This window comes from Lissotriton vulgaris, unplaced genomic scaffold (genome assembly GCF_964263255.1).
Source record: "Lissotriton vulgaris unplaced genomic scaffold, aLisVul1.2 SCAFFOLD_622, whole genome shotgun sequence".
NCBI classification, from domain to species: Eukaryota; Metazoa; Chordata; class Amphibia; order Caudata; family Salamandridae; genus Lissotriton; species Lissotriton vulgaris.
In genome coordinates this window covers 321,042-343,064 of record NW_028246711.1, presented here as the reverse complement: position 1 = coordinate 343,064, position 22,023 = coordinate 321,042, and the positions used below count along the sequence as shown (strand labels likewise).

General features: G+C 47.7%; 1 protein-coding gene across 2 annotated transcripts in view; it reads left to right on the top strand.

The window, feature by feature from the left end:
- The window catches only part of LOC147665774 (ER membrane protein complex subunit 4-like), a 162,898-nt gene that overhangs the window by 43,263 nt on the left and 97,612 nt on the right, over positions 1 to 22,023 (top strand). For both annotated transcript variants that reach the window (XM_086949491.1, XM_086949492.1), the window contains exon 2: positions 10,620 to 10,714. In XM_086949491.1, coding sequence (XP_086805617.1) covers positions 10,629 to 10,714 — 86 coding nt within the window. In that variant the 5' untranslated portion in view covers positions 10,620 to 10,628. The remainder of the gene's footprint in view (positions 1 to 10,619; positions 10,715 to 22,023) is intronic.

Here is a 22,023-nt window from a genome sequence, read left to right as displayed (position 1 = left end):
CTGGCTTTTCGAGCAGTAGCAGCCAATGCCCCTCCTCCCCCCCCCCTCCACCCCAGCGCCTTGAGACCCTAGCGGTTGAGTAGCACGCTTTACAAATGCGATTGATTGATTGAGCTTTTAGGTCTCCCCTACGCAACGCCTTTAGCCGTAGCTCTGTTCATTTTCAAACACACACTCGTGCTTGTGGTGGCATCCACCTTGCGGGAGCGAATAGGGGTGCTCCACAAGCACGAGTGCAGTGTTGAAAATGAGTAGACTGCGCACTCACACACACACCAATCGCGGCCCCACCTCTCTCTCACAACAATCAACTTTCACTGCCATGCTTGTGGTTTAGCGCTTGTTATGATGGTCCTCATGCCATGCCCCTTTAAATGATATTCTGCATGTGGTCTGCTTAACACTTTAAAAAAACGGGAGGCCTAGACCTGGAATTTTCATACTGTTTCTTTTTTATGTATTCGTGGTGAGAGTCTTGGCCGGCTTCACTCCCCACCACCCGGGGCATGATCGGGATGGGAGAGTGCGCTCCTGTGCAATGATATATTTCCGGGACCTCCGCTTGTTACCACTCTGTGGCCAGCCTTCGCCATTCCCTCAGTGCTGTATATGTGTCCCCGCCCCGTGAGGTACTTTGTGTCTCCAACGCTTGGATGGGGAGGGGGTCTCTCTCTGAGGCAGAAGAAGCACGGCTCTGCATCCTTGTCTTAACGGTGGGCTTGTAATTATCACTGGAAGCTGTCAAATTTCACCTGGCCGCCATCTGGTAATTGATTCTCTCCCCTCCAGTACCCCACACCCCTAGAGCTGGCACGTGGCTGGTACTTAATTGATTTCTGTAACTTCAATGGGTTCTATGGCGTGGGGAAAAAAGAAGAATGGAGGGATCTCTTGCGTGCAGTGCGCGCACTTCATCGCGGCGGCCCTTTTGTTCTCCCGCCGTATCTCCTCAAAGACACCTATGCATGCCCATCTCCGCGGACAGCTGGGAGGCGGTGTGCTGCTCAGCAGTCTACCAAAAGGCCTCTGCCCTTTGTACTCAAAACTCTGGCCTCTCGGTGGCCATGGACTTGGCTCCTTCCTCCTCCTCTTTCCACCCCGCTGTCGGTATATTGCGCCCACTATACGTTCCCTCCCTTTTCAGTCTACATCCAATGTTTTTGTGCCAGGATTTAAGCCTTCTTCGCCAGTCTGCAGGGCTACCTTAAAGCATATAACTCCAGGGCAGAGCAAGGCAAACCTACTAATGCTGTGCAAAAGCATTGAGTAAGAGCTACGTTTTCACACCCTTCTGAAATGAGTATGATTTTCCATTATTCCGAGAGCCGCCCTGGGTAGTTACTGTGTTTCTGTCTCTCTATAGGGCAGACTCGAGCTCATGCAGGCAAAGACCTGAGTTCTTGCCATCCTGTTCTGGAACTGCAATAATTGAGCATATGGTGCATGCTGACACTTACATGGAAAGGGATATACTACATCAAACCCTTCACAGCATAGTTGCTCTGATAAGGCTACACCGTTTGGATTCATTGGATTCGGGGTGTACCCTTCGATACAACATTAATAGGACTAAGTAGCACCAGGTGAATAATCACCCTTTGGGTTTCATGGTGCAAAGAAAGTAAAGTTGGTCTAGAAAAGGACCTTGTTCCTATGGTTTGTTCACTTCATTAAACAGTATTATACACTAGCCAAGAAATATCCTCCTGGGGGTCTTCGGGCTCTTTCCACATGAAGAAAAGTCCTCAACAACTGCTTTACATCAGGGATTCCAGTTTTGGGATCTGGCAAACGTGAGCATCTGTCCATACCTTTCTGGTACTACTATATTAATTCTCAAGTCCATAGGGAGGTCGTTTTGCACTTCTGGTCCGGCAAGAGTTCCTTATGTACTCCACTCCCCAGTCCCACATCCTTGGAGGTGACATTGTTGTGCTATTCATTTACAAGCTGAGAATCTGTGGTTCGAGCCTACCATCAAATGAGTCCGTTATTTACTTTTGGTCACACTTTCTGTCTAACTGCTGATTCCTCACCACCTACCAGCCACGATCTATGCAGGTAATAGCGGTGGGGCCGGGTAAGGAGGGATTTTGAGGGACGATGCAGAGGGAAAATTAAATAACTAATTTTCCCTCTGCATCGTCCCTCAAAATCCCCTCTTACACCTCCCCACTGCTGTTACCTGCACGGACTGCGGCTGCCACCTACCCACCTGCAATTTCTGTGGATTGGACTTTTTGGAATTAATATGGGTTCAAGTTACCTTTCACACCCTTCCTGTCAAAAGTCTATCCTGTTAGCTACCCTCCGGTTTCTTGGGTGCAGAATGGTGTAATGAATATACTGACGTCAGCTTGCAGTAGTGGTGCCTTTATGCAGCTCTAAGCGGTACAAAAGGGGGTGGTGATGGAAGGAGCATCTGAATCAATCAAACACTCACACCCAGTCAAAAGATCCGGGTTTAATCCATCACCGTTCTTTAGCCCACTCTATCAATCAAACACTCACACCCAGTCAAAAGATCTGGGTTTAATATCAATCAAACACTCACACCCAGTCAAAAGATCTGGGTTTAATGCAGCTCTAAGTCATCATGTCTGGAGGCAGGACAGAGGCACAACAGAGGTCAACTGTGCCACCTATCCGCACAGGAGCTATTGCAAGAATTGTATGGATCCACTTTGTCACTTGGGTAGATTCACAAGGGGAGGCGAAGCTCTATAGGGGCTTAAACAGCGTTTAACCAAGCACGATTCCACTGGCGATTCCACGTAGTGCATGTGCTTTTTAGGTAATTGCGCAAGCCCTAAAAAGCTCGTGCACAATGCCACCAGCCGCCTGCCTGCCTGCCTCGCATTACCACATCAAAGGCAGCCCAGCCTCCCTCCCAAAAGCTTATCCCCTAATTATTCACGGCCGGCCGGCCGTACTTTCAGTTTCACGGCCGCCGGCCGTGTCTCCTTTTATGCATCTACTTTGGTTTGCATTTCTCTTCTTGTGTTTCCCTTTGCTCCCCCTCCTACGGAGCCTTGTCCCTCTCCTCATTCTCCACCTAGTCTCTCCTTTCCTCCCGCTGGTCTGGGTGAACTTTCAACGTTACTATCATTAACTCCCTCTGTACCTCTCCTTGCATCCTCCTCTTTACTTCGATTCCTGACGTTTTCTCTCTTCTCCAGCTGTTTGCTTTGCTTTCTTGTTTTTGCTTGTTTGCGTTAGGCTCGCATTCGGTCAATCTTAAACCACGCCCCTCCTTATCAGCTGCCTTTTGAACTGGAGTTGTTTCACGGGCACCCTGCAGGCAAACAAGCATGCTGGCAAAAGGTGAGAAAGTGATGTCTTCCATAGTTATATCAATATGGCTACAAATCAGGTCATTGTGCAGCAATGGAAGTAATCGGTTTCTCATTTGACCTTTGCTGGTCACTGGTAGACAGCTAGCCCTGGCATATTTGAAAAGGAAATCCTTCCTCTGGCTGCAGAGACTTAGTGGCCGGCCATCACTAAGGAATAGCGAGACGAAGTCAGACACTTCACCCACTTTTGTGAACAAGGGACAATGTTTCCAACGTTGCAAGCAAATGTAAATTTGTGCACCCCCGCTGCGGTGTACTATTGTCACCAGCTCCCTGTGTTGCTCCATTCTGTCACCCAGTTCACCCGTTCACAACGCTCCTCTTTTCCCCGTTCCCCCCTTTCCTGTATCAGTGGCTTTACTCTTTGCAGCGCTCATTAAATTTTTCATTTGTCTAGATTATCTGCCTTTTAATCCCTCCTTTCCAGTCAATGTACTCTCCTCTTTATTGTTGCTGTCTATCCACTCCGCAGATCCATCCCCCCCATTAACTCGTCATTAAAGTAAGTCATGGACCCACGCTATCCCGGTAATCAGAGCCACCTAAAGCATTTGCTCAATTATTCACATGGACTCAAAAACGTTAGTAGCTGAGCAGTTGGCATTATGTATTAATGGTGGTAAATCTTACGTGTAGCGGAACAAGCCTTTTATGTAAAAAAAAACGAAAACAAAACCTAGGCAATGAAGGGAGCAAATAAAATAACATTGTACCTGACTAATCATTTTTATAACATGTCTAACCCATCTATACTTCTCTAACTTTGAACTACCAGTATTATGCCATGACCAGCACTATACCAGGCGTAGCCATTGTCAAACTGTGGATGCCTAAAGTATGTCAAGAATAATAATTATACCAGGGTGTGTATTACACTGTCGAGGGTACCATTGCGGCTGCCCTCAATATGCTTGCAATTAACACCAGCATTCCATTGCGATCCTTATTCCAGGGAAATGAACAATGAATAACACTCAAACTTCCTATTCCAGATAATCAGACAGTGTCAACTCAAAAACACAGAATAATGTTTGTATTGCAAGTATAAAATACTCCTTTGAGAAATGGTCTGAAATTAGACTTAAATCAAATGTATAATAAGCATTGGAAAAAGCTAATAAGTTTGGCGTTGGGTTGTGATTTATTTTGCAAACCTGTGCAATATGTAAAAAAAATCAAACATACATATAAAAATAAAGGAGTGGTGCAGTAGCCAGGGCACACCAGCTCTCTTGCTAAAGTACACTCCTGTTCAGGTGGTGGTGAGCATTTGATGCTAAATACAATTGTATTTGGGTTCTTTCAGTTACAGTTGTGTGCATTTATAGAGTATTTTACAGTCCTTTACTGCATTACGTTTCTATTCTTCTCTACCCTACAGCCGGTGTCTGATGTTGGATTAGTTAACAGTGGTATTGCTCACAAATGGCTTAAGATCGGGTCCTGCTAAATATTTCATTAAATTTCATTAGCATGCCTCTTTCACTTTCCTAACTACCGTTTGCAAGTAATTGGTGCAATAAGTGCTGAATATGGTTTGAAGCAAATTGGTAGCTCTGCATTTTAATAAATGTTCTGTTGAGTTTAGATTTCTCAGGTGTGTTGGGGCAATGATGAAGTGGTGACATTTAAACAATCTAATCCCATTTTTGCCACTTGATTTTATTTTGATTTATAGATTTATCCGGTCTTTAATTTCTTATTAAAAAATGCAGGGAGAAAACGTTTTCCTTATGAGCCGGCCACTGACGCACAACCAACCACAACCACACATACAACCACACACACACACACAGACAACCACACACACAACCACAAACACAACCACACAATCAGACACACACGACACACACACACACACACAACCAAAAGCACACACACAACCACACACACAAACACATATACAACCACACACGCAGGCCACAAACACACAACCACACACACACAACCACACACACACACAACTACACAAACACAACTACACACACACAACTACACACACACAACTACACACACACAACTACACACACACAACTACACACACACAACCACACACACACAACCACACAAAGCATTGGCATAACCAATAGGTTTCCCATTTGGGACCTTATAAGAGTTTAGCCCCGCAACAGTTGATGTAGTTGCACAAAGGATATTATACTGCATAAATAAATACTTAGAAGGTCCCAAAAGCAAGCCCGATTGGCCATGCCAATGCTTGTTCTCCCTCTCCCCATCTCCCCCTCTGCCTGCTCTCCTCTCTCTCTCCCTCCCCTCTCCCCTCCGTCCTTAGCTCTCGTCCTCCCCCTCTCTTCTTACCCTCCCTCTACCCTCTCTCCCTTTCCCTCACTTCCCTCTTCCTCTCTCCCATTCCCTCTCTTCCCTCTCCTCTCTCCCCGTCTCCCTCTCCTCTCTCCCCCTCTCTCTCTTCTCTCTCCCCCTCTCTTTTCTCTCTCCCCCTCTCTTTACCCTCTCCCTCTCCCTGCTCTCCCTTTTCTCCCTCTCCCCATCTCCCACTCAGCACCACCACAGCATCACTCAGCACCACCACAGCATCACTCAGCACCACCACAGCATCACTCAGCACCACCACAGCATCACTCAGCACCACCACAGCATCACTCAGCACCACCACAGCACCACCACAGCACCACCACAGCACCACCACAGCACCACCAGAGCATCACTCAGCACCACCACAGCACCACCACAGCATCACCACAGCATCACTCAGCACCACCACAGCACCACTCAGCACCACCACAGCATCACACAGCACCTCCACAGCATCACACAGCACCACCACAGCATCACTCAGCACCACCACAGCATCACTCAGCACCACCACAGCATCACTCAGCACCACCATAGCATCACTCAGCACCACCATAGCATCACTCAGCACCACCACAGCACCACTCAGCAGCACCACCACAGCACCACTCAGCACCACCACAGCATCACTCAGCAACACTACAGCATCAATCAGCACCACCCCAGCATCACTCAGCACCACTCACCATCACCACATCTTCACTCCGCATCACCCCAGCATCACTCCGCACCACTCAGCATCACCACATCATCACTCAGCGCTACCCCAGCATCACTCAGCACCACCACATTATCACTCAGCGCCACCCTAGCATCACTCAGTGCCACCCCAGCATCACTCAGCGCCACCCCAGCATCACTCAGCGCCACCCCAGCATCGCTCAACGCAACCACAGCATCACTCGGCGCAACCACTTGCGCATCACTCGGCGCAACCACAGCATCACTCGGCGCAACCACGGTGCAACCACAGCATCACTCGGCGCAACCACAGCATCACTCGGCGCAACCACAGCATCACTCGGCGCAACCACAGCATCACTCGGCGCAACCACAGCATCACTCTGCGCAGCCACAGCATCACTCTGCGCAGCCACAGCATCACTCTGCGCAGCAACAGCATCACTCTGCGCAGCCACAGCATCACTCTGCGCAGCCACAGCATCACTCTGCGCAACCACAGCATCACTCTGCGCAACCACAGCATCACTGGTTCGAATATGTTCTTTCAATGTTTCAAGCTGTTTTCAAAAATGTTAATATTTCACTTCTGTTCTTGAATTTTCGTCACAATAAAAAACCCTGAACATAATCTTCACAAAAGTTAATTACAAAAGTTAAAGCTATTGCCATTACAAATTACATAAATTATTTAAGTATTAATTATTTAAATAAATCAAAAACCATTGTTATTTGTAATATCAATACATCTAAGTCACGTAAATACAAAACATGTTGCATTACAAATGCTATAGGTGTCACATTTGCTAAAGTTATAACTATTGGCATTGTAAATGACAAAGCTATTAATTTGGCTATTTTAAAAACAAAACATAAATAAAAAAAGGTCATTTATAAGACCAATAGCGCAAACTTTCCTAATGCGAGACCTATTGCATTTCCAATGCTTGTTTAAGCTTCTTTCCATTTACTTTCTCTCCTCTTCCCATTGGCTGGAATTTTACCTTCCAGCCAATGGGAAGAGGAGAGAAAATAAACCACACCCCGAATCGGAAAAAGACAACACTTTCTCCGAGGCATTTCTGCCTTGCCTCGGAGAAACGTGGTCGTGTTGGGTAATCCTTGTTTTTCATGTTACTTAGCCTGGCTCCCTCACCAGCTTGTTTTGCATTACCATGGAGAAAACCTTGACCTCGCGTGTCACCTCCTTTGCGGTGTGATGTTGCAACATTACTTGCACGTGCAGAATAAAAAAAAACAAAGCGTATATAACTCATCGGTGAACATCTTTAAACGGAGTAGCGGTTGATGATGGATAATACGAACGTTACACGTTATAAGAAATAAACAGCAAAACTACATTGGGGCATCACGCTCGCGAACAGAAGCAACAGACTCAAATGCAGCACATACAAAGGCAATTCTACGAGACGGGTGGGTTTCTATCGCTCGTCTCTTCGAGAACTGCGTCCCAATCCAAGATGGCACTCGCCTAGAGCCTGGTCCGATGAGTAGTTCAGAAGTCCGATTTCCGTGTTTACTAGATAATCGGTGCCATCACACTAAGTAGAACTCCCATAGGTATCAATATTTTACGGGGTCCGGCACCCGGTAAACGGGGACCTAACCTCTCGGGCTATAAGGTCCAGTCCTGTTAGTGTAACCAAGAGACCTCAGAGCGAGGCTAGAAACGCACCGCCGTTCAAAATGAGATAGAGAAGAGACTTCAGAGCGAGGCTGGGAATGCAACACCATTGGAAGTGAGGCAGGTAATCCGGAAGTGTCGAGGCTAAAAGAGTTCCTCGTAGTCGCCTGGAAGAGTGCCTGACGAGAGGTGCGTGTGGATGGGGTTTGTTGGTTGGTGGGTTAAAGATATTTATGGAGCGGTAAAATGAGGCTGGGATAAAAACCCGACCTATGTCAAATCCGAGCTGGAGCGCAGTCTCTTCTCTCCTGAAACTGAGTTGCTTTCGAGGTAGAGTTGGCATCTCATAAATGTTCCTCCTTGAAGCATATTGTCTTGCAAAGCCTCTGGCTTGTCATCGTGCAGAGTGCTTCATGTTTATTTCGGGGCACACACGGTCACCGGGATGTTGCTGGGCGAACATCAATGGAATACATTTAAAAAATCAATATTTAATTGGGAGGTTGCATCGTTAATGACACACTAAAGGGGTTTTGTTTCAGAGATTCATGAAACTGTTCGTTAACTGCCCCTTACCAGATTATAACGTCTTCTGTATAATGGCCCCAGCATTAGAGGTGGTCCATCCATCCTGCAGTCGATGCACCATAGATGCTCCCTCTCATACCAACATATGAAAAGGGTTGGCATTAGAGGAGGAAACCTGGAGCTTATAACAGTGTCCTGCAGTTGGTAGTACCACATCCCGCCTTATAAGTCTTATAGCATCCTGCGTTCAGTGTACATCTTCAAACTTGTTAAATACATCCTTACTGTCCCATATAAAGGTGAATAAGTGTTTAACTAAAAAGCCTGCCACATAAACAGATGGGTATTCGGTGGGAGGAGTAATTTCCTTAAGTCTTAGGTCTCCCTTTTTTTGTGAGTTTTGGGAAAGCTGTAAGTGCAAGGATAATGTGGTTACTTGAGATGTTTCGTATCAAATAAGAGGCCTCTCTTTTGCTCTAATCTGCTAACCTTCTGCTTATCAGCTATGTCGCCCACCAATTATAGTGTACTACAACATTAACATGTGCATTATAGGATCAATAAAGATCATAAAATTACTATGAAATTCAAGAATTATTCGTTTTTCCTCCTATAGATGTGTTATGAGATGCATGTTTATGTACAACATCCATTATATACGATTTGTTTTAGAAGTTTAAAGTAAAAAAATGAACTCCTACCAAATTTATAGCTGATTATGTTTTTATTTGTATGAAGACTTTGTGCTATTTAATTAGTGTGTGTGTGGGGGGCTCTGTGTTTGTGGGGCTGTGTGGTTGTGTGTGGGGGGGCTCTGTGTGTGTGTGTGTGTGGGGGGGCTCTGTGTGGGTGGCTCTGTGTGTGTGGGTGGCTTTGTGTGTGTGGCTCTGTGTGGGTGTAAATGCAATAGGTCATGCATTTGCGAGTGATTAACCTATTGGCATTGTAAATGACAATGCCATTTATTTAGCGATTAAGCTATTGGCAATGTAAATGACAATGCCATTTATTTAAGATTTAAAAAAAATGTCATGAGCAATGCCAATAGCTCTACCTTTAATGATGCCGAGACCATTGCATTGTAAATTGTTTAATTTTGTTTTCGTGGTGTTGCATGCCTGTATGTTGCATGTGTTGCAGAAGGAAAGTGGGCTGAGAGTGTTTTTTTCTATCATAGCTGCCACTCCGCTGCCTAGTGTGTCTGCTAATGTGGGTAAGATTATAGGGTCGTGGTACTGTGTGCTTGAATGTCAGTAAGAGGTTTCTGTGAACCAAAGCTTTGAAGGCAGGAGGTTACATTTGGTAACTGTAACTATTCATAACAAGCAATGCAATAGGTCTCGCATTTGCAAGAGTTTAAGCTATTGGCATTGTAAATGACAATGCCTTTTATTGGTCTGTTTTGATAATTAACACCTAAATAAAAGGCATTGTAATTTACAATGACAATAGCTCAAACTCTTGTAAATGAGAGACCAATTTCATTTCAAAGAAGCGGCCACCATTGTCCCGGGCTGCTTGGAAAGTGAAAGTCCATGTCGCACTGAATACTGCAGGAAAGCATGTCGCTCCTTCAGTAAGAGAAACTCATTAAAGAACATAGTGCTTACAGACTAAATGAGACCCACCATGTAACAGGAGTAAAAGGGCCAGTCCTCATGGGAGGTTACAAATGGAGACGAGGTGGTACTAAGGAGGGACTAACAAGCCTATTAACGAATCAGAATCCAGCATTTACAAAGGGCAATGGCACAAGCCAATGAAAAATATGGGCAGAGAGTTGGCGGAGCTTCAAGTCCATACTCAAATACAGCATACATCGCAGAACAGCGCATGTGCTGCCCAGGCTCGACCTAAACATTTTGATGTCATCCACTTTGCAGGAATTTAACCACAGTGAAAAGTCTTGGAACCATAGGAAAAGGCTGTACTAATGTGCTAGCAATGAGGGCGTATTGTGATTGAGTGAGAAAAGTGGGAGTAGAGTTGACTGAGGGGAGGGACCCCTCAAGACAAACCTGTTTCATTTGTCACACACTCATTACTAATCTAAATACTTTTTCCATATTTTGCAGTGCTGAGTGATGGCAGCAGCAACGGGCCAGGTCGCCAATAGGGGCAGACGGTTCAAGTGGGCTATTGAGCTAGGCGGCCCTGGCAGTGGTAGCAGGTAAGCAATTTTGCCCATGTTGTTCTTATCTTAGCTTCAAATCCAAACACAGGTGTAAAGTTAAGGATTTGTTGCTGAGATGGTGGCTGGATATGTTTTTTATGTCACTGCAGTCCTATATTTTATGCTGTGTTGTCCTACTTAGCTATACCATTACGTTTATTAAACTGTTGTTTTTTAATTTAATGGATTGTGCTATTTAGCAGTGTATTATTTTTGAACATGTGTGTATTTTACATGTTTTACTGATCCCTGCTCTAAGTTGCCATGTTGATATCCATACATGTCTAATTTTATAGGGGGTCAAGTCATGGGAAATGTAGAATTCTTGGTATCATGTGTTCGACCAGTAACCGTAATAACAGGCATTGGTAAAGCCAATAGGTCTCGCCTGTTCAAAATCTATTGGGGTTGTCAATGTTTTTAGCCATATTGAATAGCAGCACTGGCTTCAGTGCAGCATGGCTGAAAGGAACAATAAAGTGCTATGACGCGGTCAACACTGGCTGTGTTATAGAGCTTTTTTCTTTACTATCAGCCATGTTGCAACATGGCTAAGAAGCATTGGCAAAAACAATAAATCTCATATAGGCGAGACCTGTTGGCTATGACAATGTTTGTTTCACACTGTAATAATTCATCCTTTACAGGGTGGTATTTTTTTTATTGCTCGGTGCAATGGACGAATTGCAGCTAGAAAGAGCGTGCTGCATGTGCACCAACAGGGTCTCTTGAAAGCAAGACCCCTGCTTGTCCTTTTTGGATGTTTTGGCTCGTTAAATAATCGCACAATGTTTGTATTTCAGGTTACAGAGCAGTGAGTTAACCTGTCACCGCTTAAACATGCAGTAATATGAAGGTTGCATGTTTGAATCTCTGAAAGGACATCCTAGCCTTTCTACGTCTGAAGTCTACGTCGCTGCTGGGGCAAGGTCACCTAGGACCAACTGACCAACACCCTCACCCTGAGACAACCCCCGACCCCATCGACCCCGACACCGCCGCTACCAACCTCAACCAGTGGATCAACAACTGCGCCAACGCCCTCGCCCCTCTCAAAATCTCCACAACCAACCACACCAACAAAAAAACTGCCTGGTTCACCGAAGACCTCCGGACCTCCAAGCGCACCTGCCGGAAGCTGGAGAAGAAATGGCTCCGCGACCGAACACCAGAGAGCCACACAGCCCACAAGAACGCCACCCGCAGACACCACCAACTCATCAGGACCGCCTAGACAACAACACACACAACACCAAAGAGCTCTTCAGCATCGTGAAAGAACTCTCCAACCCCAGCTCCAACACCAACGACATTCCACCATCACAAGACCTGTGCAACTCCCTGGCCACCTTCTTTTACCGCAAGATAACCGACATCCACGACCGCTTCAACTCCGACACCCCGCACCCACCACCGAGACCACCACCCCGCGACCTCCAACCGCCTGACCGCCTGGTCCAACGTCAGCGACGAAGACACCATCAAAATCATGAACTCCATCCAGTCCGGATCCCCATCCGACCGTTGCCACGTTTTCAACAAAGCCAGCACAACCATCGCTCCCCACCTCCAGAAAACAATCAACATCTCCTTCGAGACAGCAACCTTACCGGAAAGCTGGTAGCATGCCGAGATTAACGCCCTTCTGAAGAAACCCAAGGCGGACCCTAAGGACCTCATGAACTTCCGGTCCATCTCCCTACTCCAGTTCCCGGCAAAAGTGACGGAGAAGATTGTCAACAAACAGCTTACCTGCTACCTTGAAGACAACAACATCCTGGACCCTTCCCAATCCGGTTTCCGCAGCAACCACAGCACCGGGATCGCCCTCATCGCTGCCACAGACGACATCAGGATCCTGATGGACAAAGGAGAAACAGCCGTCCTCATCCTCCTGGACCTATCAGCAGCCTTCGACACGGTCTGCCACCGCACCCTATCAGCATGCCTCTATGACGCCGGAATCCAAGAAAAGGCCCTGGCCTGGACCACATCCTTCCTCTCCGGCAGAACCCAGAGCGTCCGCCTCCCACCCTTCCGCTCAAAAACCACTGAGATCATCTGCGGCGTCCCACAGGGATCCTCCCTCAGCCCGACACTGTTCAATATCTACATGGCACTTCTCACCCACGTCGCACGACAACATAACCTCAACATCATCTCCTACGCCGACGACACCCAGCCGATCATATCCCTCACCGAAGACCCCCACACCGCCAAAGCCAACCTCCACAGAGGAATAAAAGCCGTCGCCCACTGGATGAAGGACAGCAGACTGAAGCTGAACTCAGACAACACGGAGGTCCTCATCCTCGGACCCACCCCATCAGCCTGGGACGACTCCTAGTGGCCCACATCGCTAGACACAGCCCCGAAACCCACCGACCACGCACGCAACCTGGGGTTCATCCTCGACTCCGCCCTCTCTACGCCATCTCGGCGTCCTGCTTCAACACCCTCCGAATGCTCCGCAGGATCTTCAAATGGATCCCTTCCAACATGAGAAAAACAGTCACCCAGGCCCTCATCACCAGCAGACTCGACTACGGGAACGCCCTCTACTCAGGAACACCAACCAAGCTCCTGAGACGACTACAACGAATCCAGAACGCCTCGGCACGACTGATCCTCGACGTCCCCCGACGCAGCCACATCACACCCCACCTGAGAGGCCTACACTGGCTCCCCGTCAACAAGAGGATCACCTTCAAACTCCTCATCCACGCACACAAAGCACTGCACAACACCAGACCAACATACCTCAATGACCGACTCAGCTTCCACACCCCCATCCGCAGCCTCCGCTCTGCCAACCTCGCTCTCTCCACAGTCCCTCGCATCCAGAAAACCACCACCGGTGGCAGATCCTTCTCCTACCTCGCCGCCAAGACCTGGAAAGCTCTCCCTACCAGCCTACGACAGACCCAGGACCGCTGGCCTTCAGAAGACTTCCCAAGACCTGGCACTTCGATCAGTAGCAGCCCCGCCCCCCAGCGCCTTGAGACCCTCACGGGTATGTAGCGCGCTTTAGAAATGCATTGATTGATTGATTGAAGTCAGTAAAATGATTGATTACCTCTAACTACACCTTTTATTTACAACTTGTAACAACAAGAACATTTTTGGGGGGGCCAATTCTTCCAGCAATAGTCAGAGTGGAGATGCAGGGGCTCTAGAAGGAGTGGCAAAAACAAAAAAGCCTCATTAACAAGCAAATTGTGTTTTAAAGACCTGTGAAATACTCGGGTGCGGCTGCGTGTGTGCCCGGGAAGCTGTCTCAGCCGGGGCACCCGGGCTGACTAACACGGGGGGCTGAAGCCCTTTCAGCCCAATGGACGTTGCGTGCCTAATACCCTCCACCAACACAACCCTCCAGCGCAAACTGAAGGATTGTCAACATGAGATGCAGTTTACCTTTGTTTTATTTGACTGTTTCAAACCGCCAGTGAGACCCCACATCTTCTACTACATCATTAACTCTCACCCTGCTAACACCAGCTCAGACATGCAGGGTAGGGGACAACCGGGATACTACACACCTCCTTTTCTAACTAACAACGTTAAAAGGTTGTTGTTGGGTGAATGTTTAAGCTAGGCATGTTGGAGATTTAGTGGTTGTGAATGGTAGTCCCTGTGATATATACACAAAGGAATGGCGTTTTGTTGTGTGTAAGAAAGGATGATATGTAAGTATCCTGTGTCTCCCCATTCCTTGTATATCTGAGCTGGAGTTGTGAATGCTGAAAGTGAATGATGTAATAGAATGTTGGTGTGTTGTGTGGAGTAAAAGCTACGACGTAGGTATAGTTTGAGGAAGGATGGACCCGTTGCAGACCCTACCCGCATGTTAGAGCCTAACAAAGTTCTAACATGTAATAAAGGCCCAGGGCCCAAATATATTAACGCATTTTCCCATGTACACAGAATGGGAAAAATCGTTCTTACATCTGGCTCTTACATGAGTGGCTGTAGGCCCTTTTATGAAGACCCTGCTCTCTAACGTGATTTTTATAAGATTCGAGAGATAGATATCCCACAGAAGGATTCAGCAGAAAAGAGCGCAATATATGAAAAGTATTTGAGGCTCAATTGGGGAGTAGCTCTCCACAGGGAAGATACTCTGGGCCTACATAAATTCCCATACTCCTCCAGTTAGGATACGATACTGGTAGCACTCCAATCGGCATTAGCCCCAGAGGGCACCACTGGCGCTGGTAGCAAAATGTAATCTGCACAGACACAAACGCGATCGCACAAACTCTGATCTATCCAGTCCTGATGCTCTTGAACACACACTTTGCAATATGTATAACAAGACAATAAAGTGTTTCAAGGTAATGAAGGTGTTTATACTATGGCAGTGAGGCACCACAGGAGGTGACTGAGAACTCTCCCTGTTAGTTGTACCCACCCCCATGTTCAACTTTGAGTTTTTGTATTTCTCGTTTGGTCCATAGATACATGATATGCAGCTTTCCTACAATGCTCAACAGGGGCTCCCGTGCCCACATAACACACGCATGGGATGGTGATTGTTGTAATGTTTACAGATTTAGCGGCTGTCAGCCCCCGTTTCGGATCTACTGGGCCGTATTACAAGCGTGTCATTACCGTTGAACCTTGTTCATCCTTCAAACGTAAGGAATGTTTTAACAACACTGTTTTACTTTGAGCAATCTGTACCGAACTGCTAAATAAATAATGGCCAACACCAGCAACGTAATACTAATGCTTGCTTCGAGAAATTAAAGCCACAATTTAAATTCAACTGCACTATCGTTTTTTTTTTAAATTCACCGCACGTGCATCGCGTCGCCCGCCACCACCCCTTGTGATTCACATCCCTTGAACAACTATGATACGCCTTTATCCCAATGGTTCCTCCCCATTTTTGTAGTTTCATCCATCGCCGTTTTTTCACCTTAAACCACTGGGCCTTCAACCTTCACTGACATTGCCGTTTTAACACCTTCAACCACTGCGCCTTCAACCTTCACTGACATCTCGGGCACAAGCCGCATGAGTACTGTGCGACTAGACTCTAGTCCTGAAGCAGGTGTCCTCTTCTTTGTGTCGCACATCAATTCACCCTCACAGAAGTCACCAATCAGATGCCTAGCAGTTTAGTTTTACTTATCCCTATTTTTTGTATTTTTCTCCCCCCTTTATTCCCTTGTAAATGTTGATACAGTAATGCGATATAGGCAAAATATGTGAATAAGCTTAAGACAACAATGAACTATCCCTTGTCCTGAAGATGATGCTTTATATTGTTGTGAATAGCATTGAAACGTCGTCGACACTAAAAGCACCATATGCAATATGATTTTATAATATTGTAATGATCAATGGTGTGAAAATGGATATTTAAGTCTGTCATAGTGATTACAAACAAACAGATACATCTTAAACGCTGTCTTTGGCCATTCTGTTTTTCGTTGGTTTGTCTTGTGTTCTGTGGGTCACGGCTGTGCCCACTTGTCATTTAATGTTTTGAATCACAATCAACTGAACTTATATAAAAATAAATTCTTGTCCGGCTGGACGAAAGACATACGATCTATTTAAGCGTATGATTATTGTGGTTGTCCATTTTTCTTTCCAAAATAGGGACCACTGTTCTCTAAAACATGTTACTGCCCAAGGTCCCTATGGCATACCTTCTGGGTTTCCCTTGTTCTGTATAATAGGTGATTGTTGTAATGACACATAGCAAGTTCCCAGTATCCAAAGCTGATTGATTTATGTACGGGGGCTCCCCCGTCATTCTTTGACTGAATAGTAGGTTTGCATCTGAAATACATGGACTCTGTCAATCCATTAATGGAAATCTTTGATTAAATGACACTGATGCTACTGAATGCCCTTACTGTATGTAAATGTCGTACCCCTGTAATGCAACAATACACAATAATTGGAAGCAAATTTCTCATCAATGACCATAAAAAAACAATAAAAAATCATCAAACAAAAAAATGAAAAGTATTGAACATACAATGTTTAGTGAAACCCGATACCCATATAAATCATTCAACAGGATTGTGTTGCACAATAATCAGCATCATCTCAACTTAAACATGTGTCAAAGATTTGATGAATGTAATATAAAAGCAACTATAAAAAGAAAAAAGAGAACTAAAGGCAGCCAATCTGGCTGACCAAATCAAAATGACAGTCTTAATAATTAGGAAGCTGGTAGTGTGGTAATAAAGTTTTGAAAACACATATTTACTTGCGTTTAGAGCAGTCAGTTAGTGAATAACTTATCTCAACCCAATTCACAAAAGGATCCTGTTTAAAGTTTTGACAATCACATACAAAGCCATAAAGGCATCAGAGCCGACATATCTTCGGTCCAGAATACACCCCTATTCCACACAACACCTTTTACGGTTAACTTAGGGTAACTTTTTTAGCTGCCCGAGCTATCGTTTGAAAACTAAAGGTGGAAAAACCATTGCTGTACTAGGAACAAAAGCCTGGAACACATTGCTGCTCCAGCTGAGACTGGCACAATCAGAACCTTTGTTCAGGAAACTGCTAAAAACATGGATTTTCACTGCACCTGACTACAAGGTGCACTTTCTTATCTGAGCCTCTCTTTTAATTTGACCCCCCGCTGATGTATAAAACTGACCTCTTGAAGGGTATCCGCTAGCGCAAAGATGCTCCTTGGAGTGAATGTTGTGCTTTATAAACATTTTCATTCATTCATTTATTAAGGAGACAAGTAATTTAAATGGGGTCTTCATCAGTATTGGAATGGATATGGCTGTATTATGGATGCAGCACCCTAAAAAGACCAAAGAGAAGTAGCAGCACTATCGAGTTAGATTCAAGAAGCCTGTACAAAAACTGTTGAATAAATGAATTTCTGTACTAAAGTATATTGGAAAACATTAATTAATGTTATTTCCAATAAAATTGTGGCAAGAAGGTGAAAATACACTTTTCTTTTTCGGTACTGGTAACATAAGCCCTTAGACCATTAGCGCAGAGGGTGTTTAAGGCTTAGTGTGTTTTGGGACGTAGGGTATTTACTACATAGGGCTATGGCAGAAGGCATGTAAAGCTATGTTGGTTGTTTATAGACCCAAGCCTACTTTAACCCCTTGCGTGCTTATGGCGGAACCGCGCCGTCATGAGCCACATGCGGCGCGTGCTCATGACGGCGTGGTTCCGTCATGCTGCTTCCGCTACGCCCACGCGGCACTAATACCCCGCCTGTGTGGGTGAATTAATGAGCGGGCGTCCTCATGACGGAACCACGCCGTCATGAGCACACGCCGCCCGTGACTCATGACGACGTGGTTCCGTCATGAGCACGGAAGTACCACTCTCCCCCCCCTACGCCACCCGCGCCGCAGCGGAATTCGCGGCGCAGGGAAGGGGTTAAGGTTGTTCTTCAAACCAGGATTTTTTTTTTTCACAACACATTTTTTATTGATTGATTAGGCAAAGGCATAAACATAGCTCTCCACAATCAGGAGAGTACTGCCAAGTAGCAAGACATGTCTCAGTATCATTACAAACCTAATAAATAACAACCCCCCCGTCTCCCCCCCACAACCCCAGCCACCCAACATCCCGACTACCCACCCCTTATCCCTCCCTAAGCCGGTGCACATGATCACAATAAGCCTTCATCATTTAAGTATATTACATTAGGCATCTAGCGCCTCTTTAGGCCTGAAGGTCCTCCATCGTAGGTGACCCATCGTCCGGGTCTGCTGGAGGCTCTAGAGTCAAACCCCTGTAATCTGCCCACCTTTTCCATATTTTGTAATGTTTTCGGGGGCATCCTCTGGCCTCAAACACAGGTCGCTCCAACCCCATGAAGTAATCTAGACCGGCCTTCCAGGCGCCCAGTGGGGGAGCCCGCTCACCCTTCCCTCTTGCCAGATCCCGCTTGACGACCACCAGACCCAATAACAAAAGATGACGCTTGTATATGTTCCCACCCACGCTCTCTAAGACACGGAGAAGTCCCAACCGGGGAGTGCGGGGAGATCCCATCCCAGTACCTCCGACAAACAACTCCAAACACCATTCCAGAACCGAGTCAGACCAACACAAGACCATACCGTATGCAACAACGACCCGTCTCAGTCCCACAGCGCAGGCACTCCGGGGACGCAATCAGGCCCGCCTTCCACAACCGCTCCCGGGTATAGTAAGCCCTGTGCAGATATTTAAACTGGATCAATCGGAGTCGCACTGCAATAGCAGCCCCACGCGGGGACTCCAAGGCCTCCCTCCAATCATCTTCATCCATGGATCCAACGTCCCTTTCCCAGGCCTCTTTTAATGGAAGCAAAGAAGAGGAGCAATGAGTGACTAGCGTTTGGTAGATTCGGGACACCTTTTTATCCCCAAGGTCCCCCATGAAAATGTTTGCTTCCACTGGACTGAACTCCGGTAGCAGCTCCAGGCCAACTAGGCTAGGTGCGAGCGCGTGGCGAAATTGCAGGTACTTGAAGAATTGGGTCTTGGGCATATGGAATTCAGTGCTAAGCTCTTGGAAGGACTTGAGTGACCCCGGTCAAGACGTGTCCAAGCGAAGAAATCCCGATTGCATCCCAGCCGCCAAACCCCGTCAGCGAAGCCAGTGCGGGAGGCTGTCCGTTCTTCCACAATGGGGTCTCTGCTGTTAGTCTACCCCACCAGCCCATACGACGCAGTACTTGTCGCCAATCACAAAGACCACCTGAGTGGCACATGGCAACTTCCTCCGTTGCCTAGCCGAATACAGGAGCGTGTGCAACGTGGTGTCCCCAATCAACAAGCGCTCAAAGGCGTATGCAGGGTCTCCTCTATCGCAATACCACCATTCGTTTAGTACCAAGAGGTGGGAGGCCTGATAATAGGACAGGAGATCCGACATGGCCAGACCACCACAATACATGGACAGAAAGCATGTCCGTAACGCCACCCTGGCGGCACCCCCAGCCCACAGGAAGCCTGTCGAAACCACCGGGGCGCGATCCGATGCGGGTAATTCTGCAGTTGGTATAACAGGCGCGGAAGTGCGACCATTTTAAAGATCGCGGATCTACCAAATATGGTGAGGGGCATTTGGGACCACGTCTTAATGTCCGTTTGGACCTTCTCCCACACTGGTAACACGTTGCGTTCCCATGCAATGTCTGCGGACTCGGACAGGAAGACTCCCAGGTATTTCAGTCCCCCGGCCGCTACCTGCAAGGCCGACGCCCAAGAGTACGTACTCGCCCCTTCACCTAGTACCCATAGGGTGGACTTACGCGGGTTAAGACAAAGGCCTGACACCTCACCAAATACACGCATAATTTCCAAGATTCGGGGGCCTGATCGATTTAGATCTGTAAGGAAGAAGAGGACATCGTCCGCATAGAGTGCGATTCTGTCAGAGTCCCTCGCCCCACACGAAGCCGCGCAGCTGCGCGCCGATGCGTACCAAAGAGGCCAGGGGCTCCATGTCCAGCGCAAAGAGCTAAGGGGACAGTGGGCATCCCTGCCGGGTCCCCGACCGACTGAAAACCTCTCCGAGACTGCCCCGGATACACGCACGGACACAGTGATATCAGTGTATAACAGTTTGACATACGAAATAAACACCGGGCCCAGGTTAAGATAAGGCAGGAGAGCGAACAGATATGTCCAACTGACGGAGTCAAAGGCCCTGTCTATATCTGCTAACAGTAGGGCCGCCCGCTCACCTGTGGCCCCTATGACATCGACAGCCGCCTGCGCCCGTCTGATGTTGTGCCGCGTCGCCCTACGTGACATGAAGCCCGCCTGGTCCGGGTGGACCAGGTCCGCCACATATGGGAGGAGGCGATTCGCCAACGCCTTAGCCAGCAATTTAGCCTCAATGTTGAGCAGGGATATGGGGGCGATATGATTCATGCCGTTCCGGGGGTCTACCCGGCTTCTGAAAAACTACAACCTCGGCGTGTCGCCAGTCAACTGGCAGGCTACCCCATTCCCGTGTCGTCTCCAGCGCTGTCCTATAATGGGACCCCAATTGGAGTTGGAATTTCTTATAAAATTCGCATGGAAAACCACTAGGCCCGGGTGCCTTCCCTGTGTTGAGCTGCCCTAACGCGTCTCCCAGCTCTTCCGCCGTGAGGGGGAGGTCCAGAGATTTTCTTGTCTCATCCGAAACTGCCCTTGGAGGCAGGTCTGCAATGAATTTGTCGATCACAGCCGCCGGAAGACAGTCCTGCTGTGCATATTGTTCCGCATAATAGCGGGCAAAACTCGCTGCCAGTTCGGCCGGGTCCGTTATAGCTACACCTTCCCCGTCAGTGAGACCTGGCAATGTAATCGGCTGCATGGTGTATTGACATAATCTATGGAGCATAGTACAGGACTTATCTCCCCACTGATATATCCTACTCCGCGTGGCCAGCCATGCTTGTCGAGCCTCTTCGATTAAGACAGATGCGTAGGACTGCTGCGCCTGCAGGACAACCGCACCGCCACATCGCCTCCCCCTCTCTGGCACCGCTGTTCTAACAGCTCTACCTGCGCCGCGGCCGCAACAATGGCCTCTCGACGTTGACGACGGGCAGCCGTGCAACACGCTATGCGAGGTATCGTTTACATTTAACTCATCAGCTGCTTTGTATTTGTGCTCTGCCTCACTAGCGCCTAAGCTCTCTACATAGCGCTGCAGCGCGAGTGCCATTGCGACGCTACTGAGACATTTAAATAGCTCCTGGGGGACTATTTACACAGCGCTTCTAGATCTGGCCATTGCAACGCTCTGGGGGCATTGTAGTCACGGCGCTTTGATTTTGAACCCTGATTCGAGGAGCGCGATTGTGCAACTAGCCTAGTCAATTTCCTGAGCCCCAGCCTACCTCCAGTTTCGTTTTTCCCTACGCTGACGCCATCTTACGCTTGTTGTTGTTGGTGCCTCAGAGCCTGGCCCCCACAGCCCGCCCCGCCTCCCTGCTGACCCTCCCTCGCCCCTCCCTCTCCTCCATCCATATATGACATATGCTTACTCGTGCAGCGTTCACGCGCAGCGGTCGCGCCCCATTCGTGCCGAAGGTGCGCCAAAGGTAAGCCTGTCTACGCCCGTCCGCGCCCGGACCGCGCCCAGCGCCAGACCCCCTGGCCCCCGTACCACCCACCCCTCCCGCATTACTTATGATGCCACCACCCTCCTAGCCCTTCACCCCGGCCGTTCCCCCAACTGCGTCCAAGCGCTCCTGGACACACCCATGGACCCTTCTCTTGCAACTCCTGCAAGTTCGACGGCACCAAGAACAACTCCTCATCTACGAACACACAACAGATATCCGATCCCAACCACC